This window comes from Mugil cephalus, chromosome 18 (assembly GCF_022458985.1).
Source record: "Mugil cephalus isolate CIBA_MC_2020 chromosome 18, CIBA_Mcephalus_1.1, whole genome shotgun sequence".
Taxonomy (NCBI): Eukaryota; Metazoa; Chordata; class Actinopteri; order Mugiliformes; family Mugilidae; genus Mugil; species Mugil cephalus.
Genome location: NC_061787.1, coordinates 2,915,946 through 2,942,086, shown reverse-complemented (window position 1 = coordinate 2,942,086; position 26,141 = coordinate 2,915,946). Strand labels below are relative to the sequence as shown.

The following is a 26,141-nucleotide window of genomic DNA, read 5'->3' as shown; positions in this document are numbered from 1 at the left end:
GGAGGGAAACTGACTGAAGCACGGTGAGTTTTAATCTTCTTCTTCTTCTTCTTCTTCTTCTTCTTCTTCTTCTTCTTCTTCTTCTTCTTCAACAGTGATTAATCAGTGATTAAGCAGTGATTAATCAGTTGTCGTTCTGCAGCTTTCATTACTTTATTATTTATCACTTCATGTTCTCAGTCGGTGAGTGTCTGTAATATTATGTTATGCACTGCTATGCTATGTTATGTTATATTGTGTCATATTATATTTTGTTGTGTTATATTATAGTTAGCTAACTGTGTCATTAGGAGACAAATGAAGCCCATAACTTGGAAACATAGCTGGTCAAGTAGTTGAAATGGTGGAGAGCCACATGTACTTTGAACTCATCGTGCACTATAAACTGATTTTTGAACAACACCTCATTGTTATTCATTAATGCCACTGACTCTCTGCCAACCATACACTCAGAGCACTTTCAGTTGCCCCACCCCCTGTTAGTTGGTGTGTAGGTGTAGTGGTGTGCATGCAAACATGTTTGAGTTTGACAATTTTTTTTGGTCACAAAAAGAGGACATGTCTGATGCTAACGCTAACTTTTACTTCTTTAGTTTGTTGGAATTTTGTTACTTTGTTAAAGCTGAGCTAAATGACTAATACACATCATAGAATCATTTTAGTTCAGTTTGAAGCTTAATTATCGAATATGCTATGTAATGCTATGCAGCTTCTGAAGCTGACTCTGTTCTAAAAGTCTATCAGTTATTTTTTACTTGTCAGAGCTTGAACATGTTCCTGTGCTTTTCTGACCATAGCTATTCTAATATAAACAAGTACTTATTTTAACTTCACAGAAAAATCTTTAATAAGACTACAGTTCCTATCAGTCTTTGACCAACCTGGAGTACTGTAACTGAAGTTGATGTAAACTCACTGAGTGTTTCTGGTTTATCTCTCAGACTGACTGAAGGTCAGAAGATGGAGGAAGAGGAGGACAGAGTCAAGTTTCCCTCAGATACAAAGTAAGAGAACTACTACTAACTTGTTCATGGCTCATTTTAATCACTTCTGTCAGTTCCAGGATATTTTCTGTCCCGGTGGTTGATTGAGTTTAATTGAAATGTATTTGTTATTCCAGCTGTTCACCAAAGTTTATTCAAGCTACAGCTATAAATTGAAGGTGGTCTTAAAGACTGCAGAGTCTCAGTTTTAATTTCAGAGTATTCACTTCCAACCTGGAGTATTAAATCTTATCGTATCGTAATGTGTCATATTATTACATACTTGTTTCTGCAGAGGTCAGTACCACAGACAGAGAGCAGAGTCTACAGTATCCAGCTGTCTGTCCATGAAGAGTGACAAGTCCAAAGAAAGACCTCCAGTCTTCAGTGAAGAACCTGGACCCTCAGACACAAAGTAAGAGACTGTTTCTACTGTAAACTGACCTGATGGAAGATGATGATTTTAGGATGAAGCAGAAATGTTCTGCTGAAAGTGTGTTTGACAACCAGAAAGTACTAATGGTATTTCTGTAGCAAAACACCTGAGAACCTCAATTTCAGAATGCCCACTCATCAATATTCAGATATATTTGTCCTAATGTTGAAGTGTGTAAAGATTTACAGCTGGGCTACTAGTGGATGGATTGAACTGCAGTAGGCACCCTCCTATAGACAGTGTTGTGCAACTAGCCAGTATAGTTGGAATGTGATCTTTGTCTGATCAATAGTCGTACCAAAACATATCCATATTCAGCTTCATGGAACCGACACGTAAACATAAATGATGTTAAAGAAACAAGTGTGAAGAAAAAAATGCTAAGCAAATGGTCGTAGGTCAACCACAGCTGGGTTGGAGTGGTTGGTCTTGTTGGAGAATTGCAGTAGTGGCAGAGGCTGTGGTCGGTTGACTGTACTCGGCCATTCAGAAGCTGCTGAGAATAAAACAAACTTTGAAACCCATGCTTCTTTAATCATGAATAAAAACATTCGCTGGTGGCTTCACCGTGTCTCAGCTGCATACTGGTGATGCCAACAAGCTAGGCCATCATTCACAACTCACCACTGTGACCTGTGTAACCTGGTAGACTGGACATCCCTCCACACGATTCTCTCACTGGCTTCTTTATAAAGCCATACTTGGTAAAACACCTCTTTACCTCTCCTCCCTTCTGCACCTCTCCTACTCTTACTCCTTCAATAAACTAAATAAAAATTTAAAGTTCAATAAACTTTTCAAACTCATTGTCTCCAAAACCTACACTGTCTTTGGATGCAGCTCCTTCCATTTGCTTCAGCACGTGACTGGAACACTTTACAAAACAACCTTGAACTCACTGTCCTAACATCGTTCACTTCTTTTAAACAAAAGCTGCAAAAAACTGCAGTTGACTGTTGCACCTGTTGAATACTTGTCACTCATACTTCTGTCATTTTTGTATCGTATTTGTTTATTAACCCTATGGTCTTCACTTTTAAGACCCTCTGGTATCCCTTGGGTCAAATTGACCCAGGACATGTTTCGTGTGTTAAAAACAATTCTAATATCAAATTTTACCTCATAAACCATTAACATATATATTGTCTTTATCTCAATTTCAAAAAATTGAGATAACATACATGTTTAATGATTGCAATCAGTCTCTACTAGAACACAATTAACAATGGAAGCGTGACTACTTCTTTTTGTCATAAGGTAAGCATTGCAGTCAAGTATGACCTCTGGCTTACGGTCCACTCTACTACTTATCGCTCCATCCCTGTGTAGAGTGCTCATGAGCACCACATTTTTTCCTTTTTTTGGTATGTAAGATACCAGGGCAGTGTTGGCTGTGAACATGAAGTTGGAGGAATAGACTGGCCTTTTCTTCACAGCCTCAGGTGGAAGCTCCGTCCTATTTGTCTGGACTGTTCCAACCATTGTCAGCTTTTGAGAAGCTCCCGTCCTAGGCTGTACGATGGAAACAAATTGTCACAGGTAATGTTGTGGTCACTGAGGCCTTGTGACATATCTAGCACCACTCGTGTCCCCTGGTTTCTTTCAGCAGCTCCTCCTACTGGCTTCCCTGTATAAATTTGCATGTTCCATGCATTAGATGAAACAGCATCACAGGCAGCCCAGATATTGATGCCATACCTTGCTGGTTTTGAGGGCATATACTGCCTGAAAGGGCAGTGGCCTCTAAACCACACAAGCTGTTCGTCCAGTTACATTGGGCACAGGGTTATGAAGACAGGGAAGCCGGTTCACCCACTGGTCCCACACCGTGCGGATTGCTGCCAACTTGTCCCCCCACCGTCTAACGGGTCTTGATTCCCAGTTGTCAAATCTGAATACATGGAAGCTCTTCAGAGACATTGTGGCTCTAAAAATTGCTCTGTTTGCTGTTTGTCTGTGTATGCGGGTCAAATGACCTGAAGACCATATGAAGGATGTAAATGTGTGGGGTATAGTAGCATGTGTGCTATTTTGTTTTTGTTTCTTTGTACATGTTTGTCACAGAAAATAAGCTAAGACCATTGAGTTTCAGGTAGAAAAAATGTATACTTGTACCATTTTTCTTCTTGTAAAAATCTGAAACGGGTCAATTTGACCCGAATACCATACAAGGGTTATTTCTTTAAATGTTATAACCTTGTTTTTACGTTTTAGCTTCTAAGCTCAGTTCTGAACTAACTCAAGCTAAAACAGTGAAGGACAGAATCAGCTCTCTTTAAAGGAAGGCTTTTACTGTGAAGTCTCTGCAGGGAGTGTTGAGTTTGTATTAACAGCAAACAGCAGGTAGATCACTCAGTGTTTAATCAGACAGACAGAAAAAGCAGTTTGTTGGTGTTGTTGAAAGCAGGAGAGTCAATTCAAACTCTTCCCCTTCTCTGTGTGCATCTGAGCTTCTGGACAGTGATGTCAAATGTTGATATTTTTCATAAACAATGTGCAAATGATTTTAATGATGAAGAAATGTGTTGACAGAGAAAGGAAGAGGAGTCATGTTTCTGTAGAGGAGCAGCTGTCCTGTTGTGCTTTGTGTCAGGACGTCCTGAAGGATCCAGTCTCTACCGCCTGTGGACACTGGTTCTGCAGACAGTGCATCACCTCACACTGGGACCAGTCTAATTCATCAGGACACTCCTCCTGTCCCCAGTGTGGAAAAAGAGCCAGAACAAGTAAGACTGTACATTTGTGCTAAACCTAACCCCTCCCCTAAACCTAAAAATTCCAAAATATCCAAAAATTCACAGTGATAGTTCTACAAAGAAAATCCACTTCAACGAAGGGAAACCCAAAATCTCCTAAGACAACGTGCAAAGAAAATAAACAGGCGAGTTACCTTAGCTTGAGGCTGTAGTAAACCGTGGGCATGAAAGGCTGGGGTAACTGCCTATCAGAACAGACAAAACACTGTTGCACAGGACAAGCGAAGGCACAGACAATATATATATACAAATGGGGAACAGGTGGAAACAATTAGCAATCAGGCACAACACACTGGAGACACACAAGGCCAGGGAAGGGCAAGTGACCTGAAACGAGAGGAGAGTTACTTTTCAAAATAAAACAGGAAATCATGAGACACAGACTGAACAAAAACAAAACTTAAATATTCTTAAATATTACAGAGAGGAAGAAACAACCACACTGATCTGTTACATGAAGAGTTGCAGAAAAGCTGCTGTCAACACTGACACGACCCCTCAGAGGCTGATACAACAACAAGCATTTCTAATGCTTCTAAAACATTCTAACTCTTAAAATGAGTTTTCTGTTCTTTGTGGCTTCAAACAGGGATGACTGTTTCTTTCTGTCTCACATCTGTTCTTCTTTCCAGCTGATGTTGGTCTGCAGGAGGTTTTAGATGAACATAAGATCAGCCTGAGGAGGAGATGTGAACATGTGACTGAAGGAACTGATGTAAGAGGAAGAGGAACCCTCCTCAACAGGATCTACACTGAGCTCTATATCACAGAGAGACAGAGTGAAGAGGTTAATACCCAACATGAGGTGAAGCAGCTTGAGACAGCTTCCAAGATGAAGGCCCTACATGACACTCCAATCAGGTTCCACGACATCTTTAAAGCCTTAGCTGAACAACAAAAACACATCAAACTGGTACTGACCTACGGCGTCGCTGGCGTTGGGAAAACCTTCTCAGTGCAGAAGTTCACTTTGGACTGGGCAGAGGGTTTGGAAAACCAAGATGTCAGTGTGGTGATTGTGCTTTCGTTCAGGGAGCTGAACTTGATCAAAGATGAGCGGTACAGTCTTCTCAGGCTGCTCCATGTTTTCCATCCAACATTACAGAAGGTCACAGCAGAGCAGCTGGCTGTCTGGAAACTTTTGTTCATCTTTGATGGCCTGGATGAAAGCAGACTTTCACTGGACTTCAACAACAGTGAGGTTGTGTCTGTTGTCACACAGAAGGCATCAGTCAACGTGCTGCTGACAAACCTCATCAAGGGGAACCTGCTTCCCTTGGCTCTGGTCTGGATCACTTCCAGACCTGCAGCAGCCAATCAGATCCCTCCTACATGTGTTGACAGGGTAACAGAAGTACGAGGCTTCACTGACGCCCAGAAGGAGGAGTACTTCAGGAGGAGGTTCAGTGATGAAGCGCTGTCCAGCAGAATCATCTCCCACATCAAGACCTCCAGGAGCCTCCACATCCTGTGTGCAGTCCCAGTCTTCTGTTGGATCACTGCTACAGTTCTGGAGCACATGTTGACTACAGAGCAGAGAGGAGAGCTGCCCAAGACCCTGACTGACATGTACTCACACTTTGTGATGGTTCAGACAAAGAGGAAGAAGAACAAGTACCATGAGGGACATGAGACGAGTCCACAGGAGCTGATGGAGACTGACAGGGAAGTTCTTCTGAAGCTGGGGAGGCTGGCGTTTGAACATCTGGAGGAAGGAAACATCATGTTTTACCAAGAAGACCTGGAGCGCTGTGGTCTGGATGTGACAGAGGCCACAGTGTACTCAGGAGTTTGTACAGAGATCTTGAAAAGAGAGAGCGTGATCTTCCAGAAATCAGTCTACTGCTTTGTTCATCTGAGCATTCAGGAATTTCTGGCTGCAGTCTACATGTTCCACTGTTACACCAACAAGAAGACAGAGATTCTGAAGGACTTCCTGAGGAAAGGCCACCAAGACTCCACTAAGTCTCTGGATGACTTCTTGTATGGAGCGATGTATAAATCTCTGGAGAGTAAAAATGGTCATCTGGACCTGTTTATTCGCTTCCTTCATGGCCTCTCTCTGGAGTCCAATCACAGACTCTTAGGAGGTCTGCTGGGTCAGACAGACAACAGTCCAGAAATCATCCAGAGAGCCATCAACAGGCTGAAGGAGATGAGGACTTTAACAATGTCTCCTGACAGAAGCATCAACATCTTCCACTGTCTGATGGAGATGAACGACCTCTCAGTTCATCAGGAGATCCAAGAGTTTCTGAAGTCAAAGAACAGATCAGAGAAAGAACTCTCCATGATTCACTGCTCAGCTCTGGCCTACATGCTGCAGATGTCAGAGGAGGTTCTGGATGAGTTGGACCTGAGTCAGTACAACGCATCAAAGGAGGGACGACAGAGACTGATCCCAGCTGTGAGGAACTGCAGAAAGGCTCAGTGAGTCCTGATTATTGACACAATCAATCAGATGTTCATCAGATGATCTCCTCACTCTGTTTCATACTCATTCAGTCTGGATCTAGAATGGATATTATCTGATTTCATGACATATGACATATGACATATATTTTCTAATCACAGATTAACTGGACGTGGACTCTTAGAGACTCACTATGAAGTTGTGGTCTCAGCTCTGAAGTCCAACCCTTCCTATCTGACAGAGCTGGACATGAGTGATAATACCCTGAAGGAGTCAGCAGTGAAGCGTCTGTCTACTGGACTGGAGAGTCCAAACTGTAGACTGGAGACTCTGAGGTCAGTTCACTGACTGGAGCTGTTGGAGGTTTTCTTTATTTATTCACTTCAGATCATTGACTGATGTGTCAAATGTTCTTCAGTTGCTAAATGTTCAGTCTTTCTAATCAGAAAAAGATTCTACTTTTTCTCAAATGTTCTGTTTTTCTGAACAGCTGAAGAACATTGACTCACAACAAGTCTTCTAATTTTTCACAATTGTCCATCATCAACTTTTACTCAGAACATTTCACACATTACTGAAACTCCCCAAACTATAAGTGGCCTCCTGTCGTAAAACAAGTCCTGGTAAATGTGCTGCTTTAGTGCAACAGTCCATTCACTTCTCTGCTGATGATAAAAACTAAATACACAGTCAAAGACTGTTACTGATGTTGTTGAGTCAGACTGATAGAAGGCTGCTGCTCTGAGTCAGGACAAAACACATCATACATTTAATTGGAGCTCACTTTTATTCTTCATTCAGTTTGAAGAGCTGCAGTTTGTCAGAGATCAGTTGTGATTCTCTGGTCTCAGCTCTGAAGTCCAACCCCTCCCATCTGAAACATCTGGACCTGAGTAACAACAGCCTGAAGGATTCAGGAGTGAAGCAGCTGTGTGGTTTTCTGGAGAGTCCAGACTGTAGACTGGAGACTCTGAGGTCAGTTCACTGTCTGTTACTGTTAGGTGTACTAATTCATCTTCATCCACAACTTTCCTCCATAAATCTGTATATGTCCTTTAGTTCAAGACGAGTGTTTGTTGCAGAAACTGTAAAAAGTGTCCACTGTTAGTTGTTAACGTCAATGAAGCTTAAAGGCTGTTAGGACACAGTAATGTTGAGCTGCACATTTAAACCCTGAACACATCTGACTGTATTATTCATGAATTTATCAACGTTATTCTTTTATTCTTTGTTCAGTTTGAGGAGCTGCTGGTTGTCAGAGATCAGCTGTGATTCTCTGGTCTCAGCTCTGAAGTCCAACCCCTCCCATCTGAAATATCTGGACCTTAGAGAAAACTTCCTGAAGGATTCAGATGTGAAACAGATTCTTGATCTTGTGGAGAGTCCAGACTATCAACTGGAGACTCTGAGGTCAGACTCCATGTTTTATTTGTGTGCTGACATGAATATGATGGTAAAGTTGTGGTGACATCAGGCTGATATTCTAATGATCCACACTGAGGATCTTTATGGTAAAGTCTGATTTCTTCTTCTGTGGTTTAGTCTGTTGACTGTGGCAGAGCCATGTTGAATTCCACATTTCAAAGCTTCATAGAAGAAGAAAAATTCTCCCCTGGATGATTGACTCTGAAACTCTTTATTTCCACCTTAAAGTTTGTCAGACATTGAGAACAGAACTAAAATCATTTCCACCACATCAGACTGGAACTAATAAATGTTCAATATCTGCCTGTGGAGTCTAGTGATGATTATAGTGACATATTCAAAGCAAACACCATCAATGTTCACAAAATGAGACTTTGTTTGAATTCATCCTGATGTGTTTGTTTTCTTTGGAAACTTGAGAATCTTCAGTGGAATCAGAAATAAATGTATCTGCACAACATGAGTTTGTAGAGATGGAGCCTCTGGTGGAGCTGTCAGAGTTGAGAGCTGAAGTCACTATGTCTCTATATTGTGATTAATATCAATGAGAGTTCTGCACTTGTTCTGTTTGACTGTTTAAAGCTGCTTCCTGTTGGCTTCAGATGTTTGAAGTTTACATTATATGAACTTGTTCATTCTGAACCTTTACCTCTGAACACATGATGGAACTCTGAGTGACTTCAAGCAGGAACTTTGTAAAATCACATCTTTTATTCTTTATTCAGACTGGAGGACTCCAGTGTTTCAGAGATCAGCTGTGATCCTCTGGTCTCAGCTCTGAAGTCCAACCCCTCCCATCTGAAACATCTGGACCTGACTGGAAACAGTCTGAAGTATTCAGATGTGAAGCAGCTTCTTGATCTTGTGGAGAGTCCAGACTATAAACTGGAGACTCTGAGGTCAGACTCCATGTTTTATTTGTGTTCTGACATGAATATGATGGTAAAGTTGTGGTGACATCAGGCTGATATTCTACTGATCTACACTGAGGATCTTCATGAATCTATAAGATTTCACTGTGAAGGAACAAAACATCTTAAACGTGTTCATTCTGAACCTTCTTCAACTCTGAACACATGATTTCAAGGAGGAACTTTCTAAACTCTTTCATTATTTATTTAGATTGCAGAGCTGCAAGATGTCAGAGATCAGCTGTGATTCTCTGGTCTCAGCTCTGAAGTCCAACCCCTCCCATCTGAAACATCTGGACCTGAGTAACAACAAGCTGAAGGATTCAGGAATGAAGCAGCTGTGTGGTTTTCTGGAGAGTCCAGACTGTAGACTGGAGACTCTGGAGTGAGTTCACTGTCTGTTACTGTTGTAGATCTGATATGTTTAATCACCAACTGAATCTAATTCATCTTCATCCACAACTTTCCTCCATTAATCTGTAAATGTCCTTTAGTTCAAGACGAGTGTTTGAAGCAGAAACTGTAGAAAATGTCCACTGTTGGTTGTTAAAGTCAGTGAAGCTTAAAGAGGAAATGAAGCACTCAATCAAATAAACAGTATGTGATACATGGATTTCTGCTCTCATTTATCTTAGTGGTTATAGTCAGATAGTTAAAGATGGTTAAAGATACATTTAGTGAAACACACTCAGTAAAGTATGCATAAAACATGCTAGCAAACAATGAACAGGTAGCATTAGCCAAGAAATACAAGTTCAACAAGTCTGTTTACAGCTAAATCTGACATAGAAACATAACTGTTTGGTACAAACACTATGGACTCCAACAATCTTCTACTTGAGTATGTCTCTCCAAACAGCAGCTTACCAGTAACCGTTGCCCAATTCTCAACCCAGCAGAAAGCACATGTAGCCTCAATATTACTGTTGCAGTATAGTCATCAGATGGAAGCTTGGTTAGAAGATACAGCAGATAAATGACAGACATAGATTAGAAAGCAAGAAAAAACATTATTAACACTTAGACCTGAAAGCATTCACAGAAAACTTGCATCAGTCCTGACACTGATTACTACATCTTTCATTCTTTATTCAGACTAAAGAACTGCAGTTTGTCAGAGATCAGCTGTGATTCTCTGGTCTCAGCTCTGAAGTCCAACCCCTCCCACCTGAAACATCTGGACCTGAGTGACAACAACCTGGAGGATTCAGGAGTGAAGCAGCTGTGTGGTTTTCTGGAGAGTCCAGACTGTAGACTGGAGACTCTGAGGTCAGTTCACTGTCTGTTACTGTTGTAGATCTGATATGTTTAAACACCAACTGAATCTAATTCATCTTCATCCAGAACATTACTGTTCCTCAAACTGAAGACAAGCTCATTTCAATAACTGTATAATGTTGATGCTTCATTCCTGCTCAACACACACAGATGAGATCATGTGTTCAGATGCAGGTGTTTGAGGTGTGTTTAGTGTCTGAGCTTCCTGCTGTTTCATCATCATTCACTCACATTTCATTTGGAGTCAAACCTGCTGTGATCCATGTATCAGTCCATTCTCTCTGAACCACAGCTGCTGGAAGGAGCTCACACACCTCACACTGTCACATATTACTGTCTGTAGAAGACATGATGGAGATCCACAATAACACAAGGACAAAGTCACTCAGACATGTCTGAGGAGATTTAATCTACATCTTTATTTATTTACTCAGATTGGAGAACTGCTGGTTGTCAGAGATCAGCTGTGATTCTCTGGTCTCAGCTCTGAAGTCCAATCCCTCCCGTCTGAAACATCTGGACCTGAGTAACAACAACCTGAAAGATTCAGAAGTGAAGCAGCTGTGTGGTTTTCTGGAGAGTCCAGACTGTAGACTGGAGACTCTGAGGTCAGTTTACTGTCTGTTACTTTTGTACTATTAATCATCAACTGAATCTAATTCATGTTCATCCACAACTTTCCTCCATAAATCTGTAAATGTCATTTAGTTCAAGTTTGTAGCAGAAACTGTAAAAAATATCCACTGTTAGTTGTTAAAGCAGTGATTCAGAACCATTTTACGTAATAAATTTATCTGGTGAATAAGTAATGTTGAGCTGCACATTTAAACCCTGAACACATCTGATTGAATTATTGATTTAATCTACATATTTTATTATTTATTAAGGTTGTGGAGCTGTAGTTTGTCAGAGATCAGCTGTGATTCTCTGGTCCCAGCTCTGAAGTCCAACCCCTCCCATCTGAAACACCTGGACCTGAGTGACAATAACCTGAAGGATTCAGGAGTGAAGCAGCTGTGTGGTTTTCTGGAGAGTCCAGACTGTAGACTGGAGACTCTGAGGTCAGTTCACTGTCTGTTACTGTTGTAGATCTGATATGTTTAATCACCAACTGAATCTAATTCATCTTCATCCACAACTTTCCTCCATGAATCTGTAAATGTCCTTTAGTTCAAAACAAGTGTTTGTAGCAGAAACTGTATAAAATGTCCACTGTTAGTTGTTAACGTCAATGAAGCTTAAAGGCTGTTAGGACACAGTGATGTTGAGCTGCAGATTTAACACCTGAACACATCTGGCTGAATTATTCATGATTTAATCTCCATCTTTTATTCTTTATTCAGGTTGTGGAGCTGCAGGTTGTCAGAGATCAGCTGCGATTCTCTGGTCTCAGCTCTGAAGTCCAACCCCTCCAATCTGAAACATCTGGACCTGAGTCTCAACAACCTGAAGGATTCAGATGTGAAGCAGCTTCTTGATCTTGTGGAGAGTCCAGACTATAAACTGGAGACTCTGAGGTGAGTAGAGGGTTCCAGTCAGTCCATGCTGCTTTCATCAGTATCGTCCTAAGCACAGTTAGTATCAACGATCCAGTGTTTCCTGTAAACCTGCAGCTTCTCAGTGAAGCTGTGAGAGGAGAATGGAGACAGGCTTCAGGATTGGACAGAAAGACAGAGAGAGAGACAACAGTCAGCCAATCAGATGAGCCAGAAGCTTGTTGTGATCATTTGTTTGAGTTGATGTGAAGACGACTGTTGTTGTTGTGTTGATGTGTCCAGGAAATAAAGCTGGATTCCAGCTGACAGCCTTCCAAGATGTATAGAGACAGTGGTGGTCATTCATCACATCTGATCAACAACTGATCACAGCTCTGAGATCAGTCTGACTGAAGCCTGCACATCACAGAAGCAGCGTTACATTTAGTAACCATGAGTTTCTTAGTCAGCTGATCTTTGTTTCCATGGAGCAGCAGTAAATCCATCACTAAAGTGTTGGTGCAGTAATGAAGCGTTCAGGACTCTCAGCAGTTTCTTAGTGAAATCTGCAGAGGAAACAGACTTGATGCTAAAAGTCTCTGCAGGTCTGTGTGTGTTGACTCCAACACGTTAACATGAAGCTGAAAGGAAGCTGGCTGAGCTCCACAGCTGCTCCACTGCTGCTCTGAACAGGACTCAAGTCCCTGCTGCTCTTTCTACTGGATGTGATGATGAAGGGAAACACTCCTTCACCTCCTCTCTTCTTTCTCCTCCTCTCTACAGGTGGGAGTGATGACAAACAGGAGGGTGTGTGGTGTGAGAGGATGAGCTGTGTCCTGATGATCCAGAGGTTGAATCAGCAGCAGCTTTTGTGGACAGAGACTCTGACTGCAGATAAATGCTGAAGTCAGAAACTCAACCGCAATAAGAACTCTCAACTGTTAGAGGGAAACATGTCAGATGGAATCAGCCTCCAATCATCATGTGATGACTCTTCTCAAAGAGAAGTTCATCTTTACAGACTCATGTTGGACGTGTTCTGTTTAGATTCAGAGAACTCTATCCCAACAGGATGATTCATTTGCAGCTTTTCCACGAGCATCCCCCACACATACAATTAATCAAATAAACAATAAATAAACAACAAGTATAATAATCAATTATAAAATCAGTGCTCATTAAGATAAAAGTAAAATCAATAGCACAAATTCCAGTAGCTAAAACCTTACTAGTTTCTGTCTGTGTTTTAAAGCTTTTTATAAGAAGGAATAAAAGACTTCATGTAATGATTTGTCCTACTGATGATCACATTATAGATGACCGGAAGGCAGCTAAAAAAAAAAAACTCGGTCGACAAAATGTGATCTGGTTGGTTGATTATTGATTTTGTTCGATCTAATTTATTGATTATTGATTTTGTTGTCAGATCATGCCCAAATTCTTCTGCTCAGTGCCAGTAATTTCTGAACATACTTAAACAGTTGTGTTGAAGTGACTTTTCTCCCTCACAGACGACACATTGAACCAACAGATAAAGGAAAAGGTTAAATAGTTTTCAATGAACAAATGATAAAAATGACATAGAATAGTATCAGACTTCAGAAGTAATTTCCATAATTTCCTAATTAAATTAATTCTCTTGCCCCCGTTTGACAATAAGCTCAGTATTTTCTTTAAATTCGAGCTCTGAGTCAAACATAGTGCCAAGATATTTGTAAGAGTCAACAATTTGCACCTGCTCATTGTGGATGGCTACATAATAAAAAGTAGTGGTGACAGGACGCAACCCTGGGGAAAACCTGATTTCTGTTTTTAAGGAAGTCTAAAAGCAATACTGAAAACATGTCTGGTAGCTCGGTTGTTTCTGTACTAAGGGAGAAGATCCATGGGTTTGAAATATGTATTAAATCAGGTATTAACTGGAGCCGTGTCATTATGTAACTATGCACTCGATAATCATTGACCTGCATTAAATAAAACAGAATACATTTGTGGTGCTTACAGGAACATCCCCCAGGGGGCGCTACAGCATAGCACTACATCATTATAATCATTGTAGACAACAGCTGCAGAAGAACAGCTCATCAGAGACATAATATAAGTCCTGTGATAGATTGAAACCCTGCTTCTCACCCAGTGACAAACAACACTGCGACCTGAAGCTGAAGTGGTTAAGTAGCTAATTAGCCAGCTAATTAATTAAATAGAGTGAAATATTGACACAGAAGTGACCATACTTTTAAATAATCAATATTTATCAACAGGTTGATAAATATTAATCCAGCTCTTAAAGCTCTTTTATGTCTCATTGTTATGGTAACTATGTTAATGACAGGCTGGATTCAGTTTGATATAAAGTGTTGAGCTGTTATATTAAAGGTTATGTTGAAATATTAATGTTACATGACAGCATGGATCACAGCATTAGTCCAAATGTTGAAGTCAAACAGTTAAGTGTGAATACATGTATTAATATTCTGCCTAAAAATAATATTTTACAAGTAGTTCAGTCAAGGAACTGACAGTTTATGATCGTTGATATATTGATATATATTCTGTAACTCAGAAGAAATTCTATAAAGTAATATGAGGTTTATTTATACAGAATATCTCTGTCCTCTCACTATTAGAAACACATAGCTACAAGAGCCTGTATAAATACATGTGTTACTCAACATTATGTATTTGTTTAGTGGATCCAGACATGAAGAGATGAACTAGACCAACAGGACTAACTTCTTCATTTATTCCTTATTCCAGTCCACATGTCTGTTAGTGTCAGTTTGACTAAATGTAAGAATGAAAGAAGGTTTGAAGACTAAATCAAATATGGCTGCCAACATGAACTCTACCTTCTGGGTGAACCCAATTGCAGAGGCCAGCGTGGAATAAAATAGACGTAACTATCGACAGGGCATCAGAGGAAAAGACATTAAATTTGTTTATCCCGTGTAACTCAGACGTAGGGGGTTATATGTGAACCACAGTCAACCCAGTTAAAACTGATCCGTTGAGAATGAGGCTTGTGCAGCTTTTAGCTCTCAGAGAAATGAATCAGTAAACTACAAACGCTCGTCTGATGGTTATTTCTGCAATTTCACCAAATGCATCTATTCATATTGAGCTATTAGGTGTAGAGGTGGACTAGAGATGAGCTAGAGCTGAACTACAAATGGTGGATGAATCCTAGTGAAGCTTTTGGAGCTTCTCCCTGATTATTTGAAGCTTCAGAGCTTCAAAGACGCCAGCAGTGACCTCTAGTGGTCATCTGCAACTATAGCAGCCACCAACTTCCAAATAATTCACACATCTCAGCAGTAAAACCTGAACATTGTGAAATGTCATTTTACTGGTCAAACTTTTGATTGTGTTCCCATATTACTATTTATTATTTTAACCATGGTTCAGATGGTGTTGGGACAAAAAGAAGCGATACAAATGTATGAAGAACATGGAGCTTTTATCTGACAGCTTGTACAGCTACCAAGCAAACACTTCAAATAATCAGAGGGTATTTTATTCCCACATTCGCAATTTGCAGTTTTGGGGTTACAACCTCAACGATGGCGATGGGGATGGGGAGTGAACCTAAGACCATTCAGACCCTTTATTTTTTCAACACACAGCTAAAATGAGGTTTGATTAACTTTGACATCAAAGATACGGTTTGATCCCCCATGAACCGTGACCTCTGCACATATCTGACCTGTCTCGTAGTCATGCTGGACCTGCCTCCTCTCGTTGGCGAAGGCTCGGAGCCAGCGTTGCTTCTGCTCAGGCTTCTTGGCACACAGGAGGTGGACTTCATCACCAGCCACAGACTGGAGTTTCTATCACCTCCATCTGGTCCATGTCCATCCGGCCCTTGTAGTACAGCATTTCCCGGTGCAGGAGGTCCTGCAACGATAAGGACGACACATTTAGCCAAGAAGCAAGCGACAGCCTGGGATGTAGACTGCCCGGCCAAAGAAATCCAAAAACATCACCACTGGATTTAACTTTAACTTACTGCAGTTGCTCAGGTCCAGGTTCAGCAACATTGGTCCCAAAGAAAGAGGTCAGATGACTACCTGAATACACTGAATGACCAGGTTATTCCATCCACTTAATTTAAAATATCCAGTCTTCTGTGCAATCTTCGTACTTATTAAATTTAAAATGTGGGTCATTAGAGTCTCTGGTGGTCTGCTACTGGCCCACAGGCCTTATGTTTGACACCAGTGTCTTAAATAATTGGAACCGGTTTACGACTCCTCCAGTTAAAACATGTTTTTGATATATTAAATGAGCGGTCATCAGACTATCTAACACCTTTCTGTACACGTTTTATTCAGGGCCAGGAAGTCCTCCCTGGTGCAGTTTCCCATCCCACTGGGGATGTGCAAGTGTAAAAGGTCCTGAGCCTCTTGAGAGGGAGCTTGAAGTCTCTGAGATGAAGCCCCTGCTGGTGGCCGCTTGCTTGGATTGGAGGAAGGGCCCTTAACCTAGGCACTGAGGAGGTTCCCCTCCACCCCTACCTGGAGCTTTGATGCCCCTCAACAGGAGGCTCTGCGACCAGAAGGGGAGGGGAGGGAAGGGAAGGGATGGGACGGGACGGGACATAAATGGCTAGAGCAAAGTTGGGTAGCCCAGCCAAGTATAGTGCTGGGAAGGAGGCCACTGCAGGACGAGAGCTTCCAGAGAAGAAGCAGCATGGAGCACTGATGGTGGAGGCGTGGTGCTGGCATGGAGGACGGCTAAAGTAGAGGGAAGGAGCTTTGCTGCCGACTGGATTTGACGGGAGGCAATGTGAGAAAATAGAGGGGCATCCCTCTTTCAAATAAGTCCCCTCCACACTCATTTTAAGTAGACGTTTTAACCCAGGGATTTCCCTTTTTAACGGTCAGTGTTCAAATTAAGACAGCATGACAAGTTCACCAGTGCAGTGAATTCAGAAGTACAGCCCAACTCCACTTCCCAATTCATTAACACACAGGATAAGATGTTACAATCCCGTGTGCCAAGGCAAACTAATTTAGAAGCCATAAGTCCATAAGCAAAAAACTGTCACATGCAGTCAAAGTCCAAAAAGAAAAGAAGATCGTCTGTGAATCTGTAATGGATCCAGGGGGGTATAAAGGGCGTTAGAGGGCTATCTGATCTCAGTTAGTGTTGAAACCCTGTAGCTACAGATGAGGAGGAGGAATCAAACATTTGAAGGAGCTTCACTCTGATATTGATCCAGCCTCCATCACAGCCACTAACTATGAAGTTAAAGAAGTCTCATCTAAGCATTTAACTAGTTACATGAAGTTATTGACCTCGTTATGGGATACTCTTCATGTTTGATGCTCACCACATTGGTCTGGTTCCTCTCAGGGCCAGAGTGAAACACTGTTCTCTAATGACGTCCTGAATTTACCTGCACAGTCTGATCCAGCCCAGAGATAAACTCACTGCCTGGACATGTAGAGAGGAGGAGCTCACCTGAGCATCGAGTTTCATGAGAACAGGGAGGGAACTCTGAGGTTGACAAAACAAACACACAGACAGAAATGTGTTTGTGTTTGTCGCTTGAAAGACTTGTTGGACCTGTTCAGTTCACCTGACCAGGTGATCAGGGGCGGAGCAGTGAAAGTGAAAGTATTTAGTTTGTTCATTTTGATTCAGAGTAGAAGGAAGAAAACTGACGGCTGAAGCAGAGTGAGTTCTATTTGTAATATCTGTCTTTTTCTTCTTCTTGTTGACTGTAGAGAGAAGACGAGTCAGAATTCAACAGTTTGATTCAACTGTTTAAACCAGTGTGTGACTAATTAATTGATTAATCGTCGTTCTGCTGATTTTACCAAACTGCGTAGTTTGTGTTTCACTTCCTGTTCTCAGAGTGACTTTTGTATTATGTTGATGTATTATAGACCAGTCATCCCCTTTTGTTTTGTGTTATGTACACTGTAAAAAAAGTGTAATATAACATAATTTTACGTTACTTAAAATACCATTAAAATTACAAAAATAGACTGTGATTTTGCATGTCAAATGTAAAAGAACATATTATAATTCTAACTGTGAAAAAAATGCACATTTCTGTTCTTTTACAAAAATTATAATATATATATATATATATATATATATATATATATATTCACAATTATTTGTTTGTTATTTAAGAAATGAAACTGTTAAATTGAACCTTGAAACTATTGGCAGTTGTTACGTTTATTTTCAGCAACAAAAAAACGAAACACATTTTATTTTAATGTTACAAGATCACCATAAATTCAAATTTAGAATTTTGTTTAAAAAACAAACAAACTAAAATCAAATGCATTTGAATTAAATACTTGATAGCAAGGAGTGTATGTGCTGCAATGCACTGTGGGAGTTCAGTATTTTTGATTGATGGTACAACCATGAGTGTGAGTGTTGTGGCATTCAATGTATTTCAGTTGTTTAGCTCTTGATTGTTAAATGCAGAGTGAATAGTTGTTGTTATTCTGTCAAAATTGAGGGACTTTGATCAGCGTCCTTACCCCACACACCTTGCTATAGAAAGCTATACCAGAGGGATGAAAGAGGCACATGTGGCTTTAGATCTGCAGCTTGCGGACCACTGCACTAAGTGAATGGTTGTTCATCTCTGTGATAGGCCGGTAACCTGGCCAGGGTGTACCTCGCCCAATGATAACTGGGATAGGCTTCAGCAACACATTTATGTAAATGTAAGCTTATTATTTGTATAACAACATTTATTTACTGTATTTATAAGTAATTTCATTGTTTTAAAATATCAAAATGTTTCTAATTAAACGTTAAAAACAACACAAAAATGAACAAAATCTTGTGAAAATTACAACTACAAACTGTATTTAAATTATGGAAAATAACCATATTTTTATGAGAAAGTAATTTTCTGTTATTTCACAGTTTTTTGGGGGTTTCTTTGGCGCTCCAACTGCCAGAAGATGACAGTTTTTTTTTTTGTTTGTTTGTTTTTTTTTTTTTTTTACCGTGTACCTGATAAACCTATACGACTGTATTTAACCAATGTTTCTGATTTATCTCTCAGACTGATTAAAGGTCAGAAGATGGAGGGAGAGGAGGACAGAAAACCTGGGATAAAACTGTAGGATGAATTAAATTCTTATCTTATCTCAAATGTCTATTGAACTGTCAATGGAGCTACTTAAACTTTTATTGGTGATTGATGAGAACAAAACAAATTTGTTTCTGCAGAGGTCAGAACCACAGACAGAGATCCAGTTCCATAGATAATCGTCCAGACTTCAGTGAAGAACCTGAACCCTCAGACACAAAGTAAGAGAGCTACTACTAACTTGTTGATTTACTCATTTTATCAGACTCATTTTAATCACTTCTGTCAGTTCTTCTTTTTCTTTTTCAGTTATTTTCTGTCTCTAAAGTGAAGGCGGTCTAAAAAACTGCAGAGTATCAGATTTAATTTGAGAGTATTCACATTCAAACTGTAGGAAATCTGTAGGAATTGTGGGGCGGCTAAGGCTCAGTAGGTGTGGATTGTCCATGAACCGAAGGGTTAGCGGTTCGATCCCCCAAGTGTGCCATATGCCGAAGTGTCCTTGAGCAAGACACTGAACCCCCAGTTGCTCCCAGTGCAACTGGCGCTGGTGTGTGAATGTGTGTGTGCTTGTGTGAGTGAATGGGTGGATGTGTCTCTGACTGTAAAAGCGCTTTGAGTACCTTTGAGTAGGTATAAAAGCGCTAAATAAGTTTCACTTTCTTTATAAACCATTACTTAATTCATCCCTTACTGTGGGATGAATTAAATCTTATCATATCGTATTAAAACATTTATTTCTGCAGTGGTCAGTATCACAGACAGAGAGCAGAGTCTACAGTATCCAGCTGTCTGTCTATGAAGAGTGACAGGTCTAAACACAAACCTCCAGACTTCAGTGAAGAACCTGGACCCTCAGACACAAAGTAAGAGACTGTTTCTACTGTAAACTGACCTGATGGAAGATGATGATTTTAGGATGAAATGTTCTGCTGAAAGATTCATAGTCATGATGCAGATGTTTTAGTGCAGGTAGGTAAGATCGTTGTCTAGGTTTTAGAACCAGGAAGTACTGATGGTATTTCTGTAGTAAAACACCTGAGAACCTCCATTTCAGAACGTCCACTCATCAATATTCAGATATATTTGTCCTAATGGTGAAGTGTGTAAAGATTTCCAGCTGGGTACTAGTGGATGGATTGAACTAAAGTTTTCTCATCCTCCCATAGTCAGTGTGTAGCAACCAGCCAGTATAGTTAGAATGTGATCTTTATCTGATCAATCCTCCCTATCAGTCCAGTTCACTGTCAGTAACACTTCTTAGACTCTTCTAAGCTCAGTTCAGACTGAACTAACTCAAGCTACAACAGTGAAGGACAGAATCATCTCTCTTTGATGTAACACTTTACTGTGAAGTCTCTGCAGGAAGTGTTGAGTTTGTATTAACAGCAAACAGCAGGTAGATCACTCAGTGTTTAAAAGGACAGACAGATAGGAATAGCAATTCTTATGTGTTGATCAAAGCAGGAGAGTTGAAATCAAAGAAAGTCAATTCAAACTTTTCCTGTTCTATGTGAGCGTCTGAGCTTCTGGACAGTGAAGTCAAATGTTGACATTTTTCACCGATGTGCAAATGATTTTAATGATGAAGAAATGTGTTGACAGAGACAGGAGGAGTCCTGTTTCTGTGGAGGAGCAGCTGTCCTGCTGTGCTTTGTGTCAGGACGTCCTGAAGGATCCAGTCTCTACCAGCTGTGGACACTGGTTCTGCAGACAGTGCATCACCTCATACTGGGACCAGTCTGCTTCATCAGGACACTCCTCCTGTCCCCAGTGTGGACAAAGACCCAGAACAAGTAAGACTCTACATCTGTCTGCTGATGGACTCTTGCTAAATAAGTTCTTAGATTCCTATAGTTTTATTTATTCTATTTTGTTTCCCTGCACTTCACATATCAGCCTTATGTTGCTCATGACTGATCTTTGTTAATTACTGCTGATATAAATTAATCTGTTCCTGTTATAATCGACCACTAAGAGGATTTTATTTGGAAACAGCCAGAGGAAATGTTTGTCATCTGATTAGCAGTATTATGTTGATAGTGCAGTTAAAAACAAGAGATGAACATTTTATCATTGTATGAGTGGATCAGTCGTAAATATTACAGAGAGGAACGAACAACCACAGTGATCTGTTAGATGAATAGCTGTAGACAAGCTGCTGTCAATCAAACACTGACATGCCCCCTTAGAGGAAAGAGCATTTCTAACGTTTCTAAAACGTTCTAACTCTAAAAATGTGTTATTATGACAAGAAGCAAAATGATTCACAAGTCAGTTTTCTGTTCTTTGTGACTTCAAACAGGGATGACTGTTTTCTTTCTGTCTCCGGTTTCTTCTTCTTTCCATCAGATGTTGGTCTGCAGGAGGTTTTAGTTGAACATAAGATCAGTCTGAGGAGGAGATGTGAACATGTGAGTGAAGGAACTGATGTAAGAGGAAGAGGAACCCTCCTCAACAGGATCTACACTGAGCTCTACATCACAGAGGGACAGAGTGAAGAGGTTAATACTCAACATGAGGAGACGCAGTTTGAGAAAGCTTCCAAGATGAAGCCCCTCGATGACACTCCAATCAGGTGCCACAACATCTTTAAAGCCTCACCTGACCAACAGAGACACATCAGAGTGGTTCTGACCTACGGCGTCGCTGGTGTTGGAAAAACATTCTCAGTGCAGAAGTTCACTCTGGACTGGGCAGAGGGTTTGGAAAACCAAGATGTCAGCGTGGTGATTGTGCTTTCGTTCAGGGAGCTGAACTTGATCAAAGATGAGCAGTACAGTCTTCTCAGGCTGCTCCATGTTTTCCATCCAACATTACAGGAGGTCACAGCAGAGCAGCTGGCTGTCTGTAAACTTTTGTTCATCTTTGACGGCCTGGATGAAAGCAGACTTTCACTGGACTTCAACAACAGTGAGATTGTGTCTGATGTCACACAGAAGGTATCAGTCAACGTGCTGCTGACAAACCTCATCAAGGGGAACCTGCTTCCCTCCGCTTTGGTCTGGATCACTTCCAGACCTGCAGCAGCCAATCAGATCCCTCCTACATGTGTTGACAGGGTAACAGAAGTACGAGGCTTCACTGACGCCCAGAAGGAGGAGTACTTCAGGAAGAGGTTCAGTGATGAAGAGCTTTCCAGCAGAATCATCTCCCACATCAAGACCTCCAGGAGCCTCCACATCCTGTGTGCAGTCCCAGTCTTCTGCTGGATCACTGCTACAGTTCTGGAGCACATGTTGACTACAGAGCAGAGAGGAGAGCTGCCCAAGACCCTGACTGACATGTACTCACACTTTGTGATGGTTCAGACAAAGAGGAAGAAGAACAAGTACCATGAGGGACATGAGACGAGTCCACAGGAGCTGATGGAGGCTGACAGGGGAGTTCTTCTGAAGCTGGGGAGGCTGGCGTTTGAACATCTGGAGGAAGGAAACACCATGTTCTACCAAGAAGACCTGGAGCGCTGTGGTCTGGATATGACAGAGGCCTCAGTGTACTCAGGAGTTTGTACAGAGATCTTCAAAAGAGAGAGTGTGATCTTCCAGAAATCAGTCTACTGCTTTGTTCATCTGAGTGTTCAGGAGTTTCTGGCTGCAGTCTACATGTTCCACTGTTACACCAACAAGAAGACAGAGGTTCTGAAGAACTTCCTGGGGAGAGATCACCAGAACTCCACTAAGTCTCTGGATGACTTCCTGTATGGAGCCATGAAGAAATCCCTGCTCAGTAAAAATGATCACCTGGACCTGTTTGTTCGCTTCCTTCATGGCCTCTCTCTGGAGTCCAACCACAGATTCTTAGGAGGTCTGCTGGGTCAGACAGAGAACAGTCCAGGATTCATCCAGAGAGCCATCAACAACTTGAAGAATATAAACACTTATAAAATCTCTCCTGACAGAAGCATCAACATATTCCACTGTCTGATGGAGATGCACGACCTCTCAGTTCATCAGGAGATCCACGAGTTCCTTAAGTCAAAGAACAGGTCACAGAAAGAACTATCCATGATTCACTGCTCAGCTCTGGCCTACATGCTGCAGATGTCAGAGGAGGTTCTGGATGAGTTGGACCTGAGTCAGTACAACGCATCCGTTGAGGGACGACACAGACTGATCCCAGCTGTGAGGAACTGCAGAAAGGCTCAGTGAGTCCTGATCATTAACAGAATCAATCAGATGTTTATCAGATTATCACCTCACTCTGTTTGATACTCATTCAGTCTGGATGTAGAATGTAAATGATCTGATTTTATAACAGATTTATATGTTTTCTAATCACAGATTTATTGGATGTGGACTCTCAGAGACTCACTGTGAAGTTGTGGCCTCAGCTCTGAAGTCCAACCCTTCCTATCTGACAGAGCTGACTATGAGTGGAAATCACCTGAAGGATTCAGGAGTGAAGCATCTGTCTGCTGGACTGGAGAGTCCAAACTGTAGACTGGAGACTCTGAGGTCAGTTCACTGACTGGAGGTTTTGGAGGTTTTCTTTATTTATTCACTTCAAATCATTGACTGATGTGTTAGATGTTCTTTAGTTGATAAATGTTGTGTTTTTTCTGAAGAACGTTCACTCACAACAAGTCTTCTAATTTATAACAATTAAACATAATCAACTATTACTCAGAAAAATTTCACACATCACTGAAAATCCCCAAACTATCACTGGCCTTCAGTCTTAAAACAAGTCCTGGTAAATAAGCTGCTTTGATGCAACAGTCCATTCAATTCTCCACTGATGATAAAAACATAGTCACAGACTGTTTCTGATGTTGTTGAGTCAGACTGATAGAGGGCTGCTGATCTGAGTCAGGATGAAACACGTTGTACATTTCCTTGGATCTCACTTGTGTTCTTCATTCAGATTGAATTACTGCAGTTTGTCAGAGATCAGCTGTGATTCTCTGGTCTCATCTCTGAAGTCCAACCCCTCCCATCTGAAACATCTGGACCTGAGTCACAACAACAACCTGAAGGATTCAGGAGTGAAGCAGCTGTGTGGTTTTCTGGAGAGTCCAGACTGTAGACTGGAGACTCTGAGGTCAGTTCACTGTCTTGTAGATGTACTCTTGTACTCTTGTAGATCTGATATGTTTAATCACCAACTGAATCTAATTCATGTTCATCCACAACTTTCCTCCATAAATCTGTAAATGTCCTTTAGTTCAAGACCAGTGTTTGTAGCAGAAACTGTAGAAAATGTTAAAGTCAATGAAACTTGAAGGCTGTTAGGACACAGTAATGTTGAGCTGCACATTTAACACCTGAACACATCTGACTGAATTATTCATGATTTAATCTACATCTGTTATTCTTTATTCAGATTGGAGAGCTGCAGTTTGTCAAAGATCAGCTGTGATTCTCTGGTCTCAGCTCTGAAGTCCAACCCCTCCCATCTGAAACATCTGGACCTGAGGGAAAACTTCCTGAAGGATTCAGGAGTGAAGCAGCTTCTTGATCTTGTGAAGAGTCCAGACTATAAACTGGAGACTCTGGGGTGAGTAGAGGGTTCCAGTCAGTCCATGCTGCTTTCTTCAGTTTTGTCTTAAACACAGTTAGTATCAAGGATCCAGTGTTTCCTGTAAACCTGCGGCTTCTCAGTGAAGCAGTGAGAGGAGAATGGAGACAGGCTTCAGGATTGGACAGAAAGACAGAGAGAGAGAGACAACAGTCAGCCAATCAGATGAGCCAGAAGCTTGTTGTGATCATGTGTTTGAGTTGATGTGAAGACGACTGTTGTTGTTGTGTTGATGTGTCCAGGAAATAAAGCTGGATTCCAGCTGACAGCCTTCCAAGATGTATAGAGACAGTGGTGGTCATTCATCACATCTGATCAACAACTGATCACAGCTCTGAGATCAGTCTGACTGAAGCCTGCACTTTACAGAAGCAGCGTTACATTTAGTAACCATGAGTTTCTTAGTCAGCTGATCTTTGTTTCCATGGAGCAGCAGTAAATCCATCACTAAAGTGTTGGTGCAGTAATGAAGCGTTCAGGACTCTCAGCAGTTTCTTAGTGAAATCTGCAGAGGAAACAGACTTGATGCTAAAAGTCTCTGCAGGTCTGTGTGTGTTGACTCCAACACGTTAACATGAAGCTGAAAGGAAGCTGGCTGAGCTCCACAGCTGCTCCACTGCTGCTCTGAACAGGACTCAAGTCCCTGCTGCTCTTTCTACTGGATGTGATGATGAAGGGAAACACTCCTTCACCTCCTCTCTTCTTTCTCCTCCTCTCTACAGGTGGAAGTAATGATAAACAGGAGGGTGTGTGGTGTTCGAGGATGAGCTGTGTCCTGATGATCCAGAGGTTGAAGCAGCAGCAGCTTGTGTGGACAGAGACTCTGACTGCAGATAAATGCTGATGTTGATGAAGAAGTGAGCAGCTCGGTCACAAAAATTCTTCTCCCAGTGATGCAGCCAGTGTTCAGTTTCTCTCACTCAGCAGATACATGTGTTTCTGCTTCATCTGCTCTATGGACTCCACTGAGTCAACATCAGTCTCAGATCAGCGACATTTTTATTTCTTTGTCTTAATAGCAGCATAATGTAACAAGCTAATCACTGATGTAAATAGTCTCTGTTAAATGCCATGAATGTCTAAATGCACCACAACATAGACAAAATTATTCTTTTCTCTTTATTTATTATACAAATGCATTGTACTCTGTACAGTAACACAATCACAACAAGAAGTAACTGTTTAATCACATTTTTTAGTTTTGAATGAGCAACATCCCTTTGTAACCCATGTTATAAACTTTCCTTTATGAAAAGAAATATATTGGATCCCATCACCCGTTCTATTGCGCATCTGTCATCTAGTGTGATATTTGGGAATCCTATAAAACGATTTCCACTCTGCTTGTTCTTTACAATTTAGACATTAATTAGTTACTCACAGATATCAACTGAATAGATATTAGAGAAGTGCACTTTCCTGCCAATGTGGCAGTGTTGTGATTAACGGCTCCGACTGATGTCAGCTCACAGAGTTCTATAGGCAGCCAACATGAGCATTGGTTTATTCTGGTTATTATTTACTTTAAGGCTGGAAGCTTTAACTAAACCCTTTGGGTTTTATGCCTTTTCTTTATCTGTAGATTATATTGTTATCTTGGTCTCTTGTTATTTTTAAATTGTAAATGATTTGCTAAACATGTCAATGAAAAGAGAATAAATAATAAAATCTTTCCTGATTTCCTTCAATTTAAACTAAATTCTCCACAAATGATCCTGCAGTGGCTCCAACCAGCTGCTCTGGATGTCAGGATGAAGTGAATTTTTATTGTTGGAACAAGAAGGGAAACACTAGGACAAGTTACAGCATGAAAACCACTGCTGTAGAGACACAGTGTTGTATTTAATGTTTTATATGTGTAGTTCAAATCAG

At 41.0% G+C, this 26,141-nt stretch overlaps 2 protein-coding genes across 2 annotated transcripts in view; both read left to right on the top strand.

Annotated features, from left to right (window-relative positions):
- The window catches only part of LOC124995449, a 756,577-nt gene extending 744,854 nt beyond the window's left edge, over nt 1–11,723 (top strand). The window contains exons 22-25 of the mRNA XM_047567814.1: nt 7,390–7,563; nt 9,136–9,309; nt 10,020–10,193; nt 11,546–11,723. Of these exons, the coding sequence (XP_047423770.1) occupies nt 7,390–7,563; nt 9,136–9,309; nt 10,020–10,193; nt 11,546–11,723 (700 nt within the window). The remainder of the gene's footprint in view (nt 1–7,389; nt 7,564–9,135; nt 9,310–10,019; nt 10,194–11,545) is intronic.
- A 4,558-nt stretch (nt 11,724–16,281) lies between these two features.
- Nucleotides 16,282–25,941, top strand: LOC124995969 (NLR family CARD domain-containing protein 3-like). The gene is made up of 7 exons (XM_047568750.1): nt 16,282–16,418; nt 20,391–20,545; nt 21,102–22,896; nt 23,033–23,206; nt 23,616–23,792; nt 24,075–24,248; nt 24,992–25,941. Exons 1-7 carry the CDS (start codon nt 16,282–16,284, stop codon nt 24,999–25,001), a joined length of 2,622 nt encoding a protein of 873 aa, XP_047424706.1. The 3' UTR covers nt 25,002–25,941.
- Nucleotides 25,942–26,141: the final 200 nt, after the last annotated feature.

Bases quoted from the DNA above. Each gene is read 5' to 3' on its own strand.
- LOC124995969 (XM_047568750.1), top strand. From the start codon at position 16,282: ATGGCTAGAGCAAAGTTGGGTAGCCCAGCCAAGTATAGTGCTGGGAAG. The intron at 22,897-23,032 runs GTGAGTCCTGAT...TTCTAATCACAG, and splicing joins AGGAACTGCAGAAAGGCTCA to ATTTATTGGATGTGGACTCT. The intron at 23,793-24,074 runs GTCAGTTCACTG...TTCTTTATTCAG, and splicing joins TGTAGACTGGAGACTCTGAG to ATTGGAGAGCTGCAGTTTGT.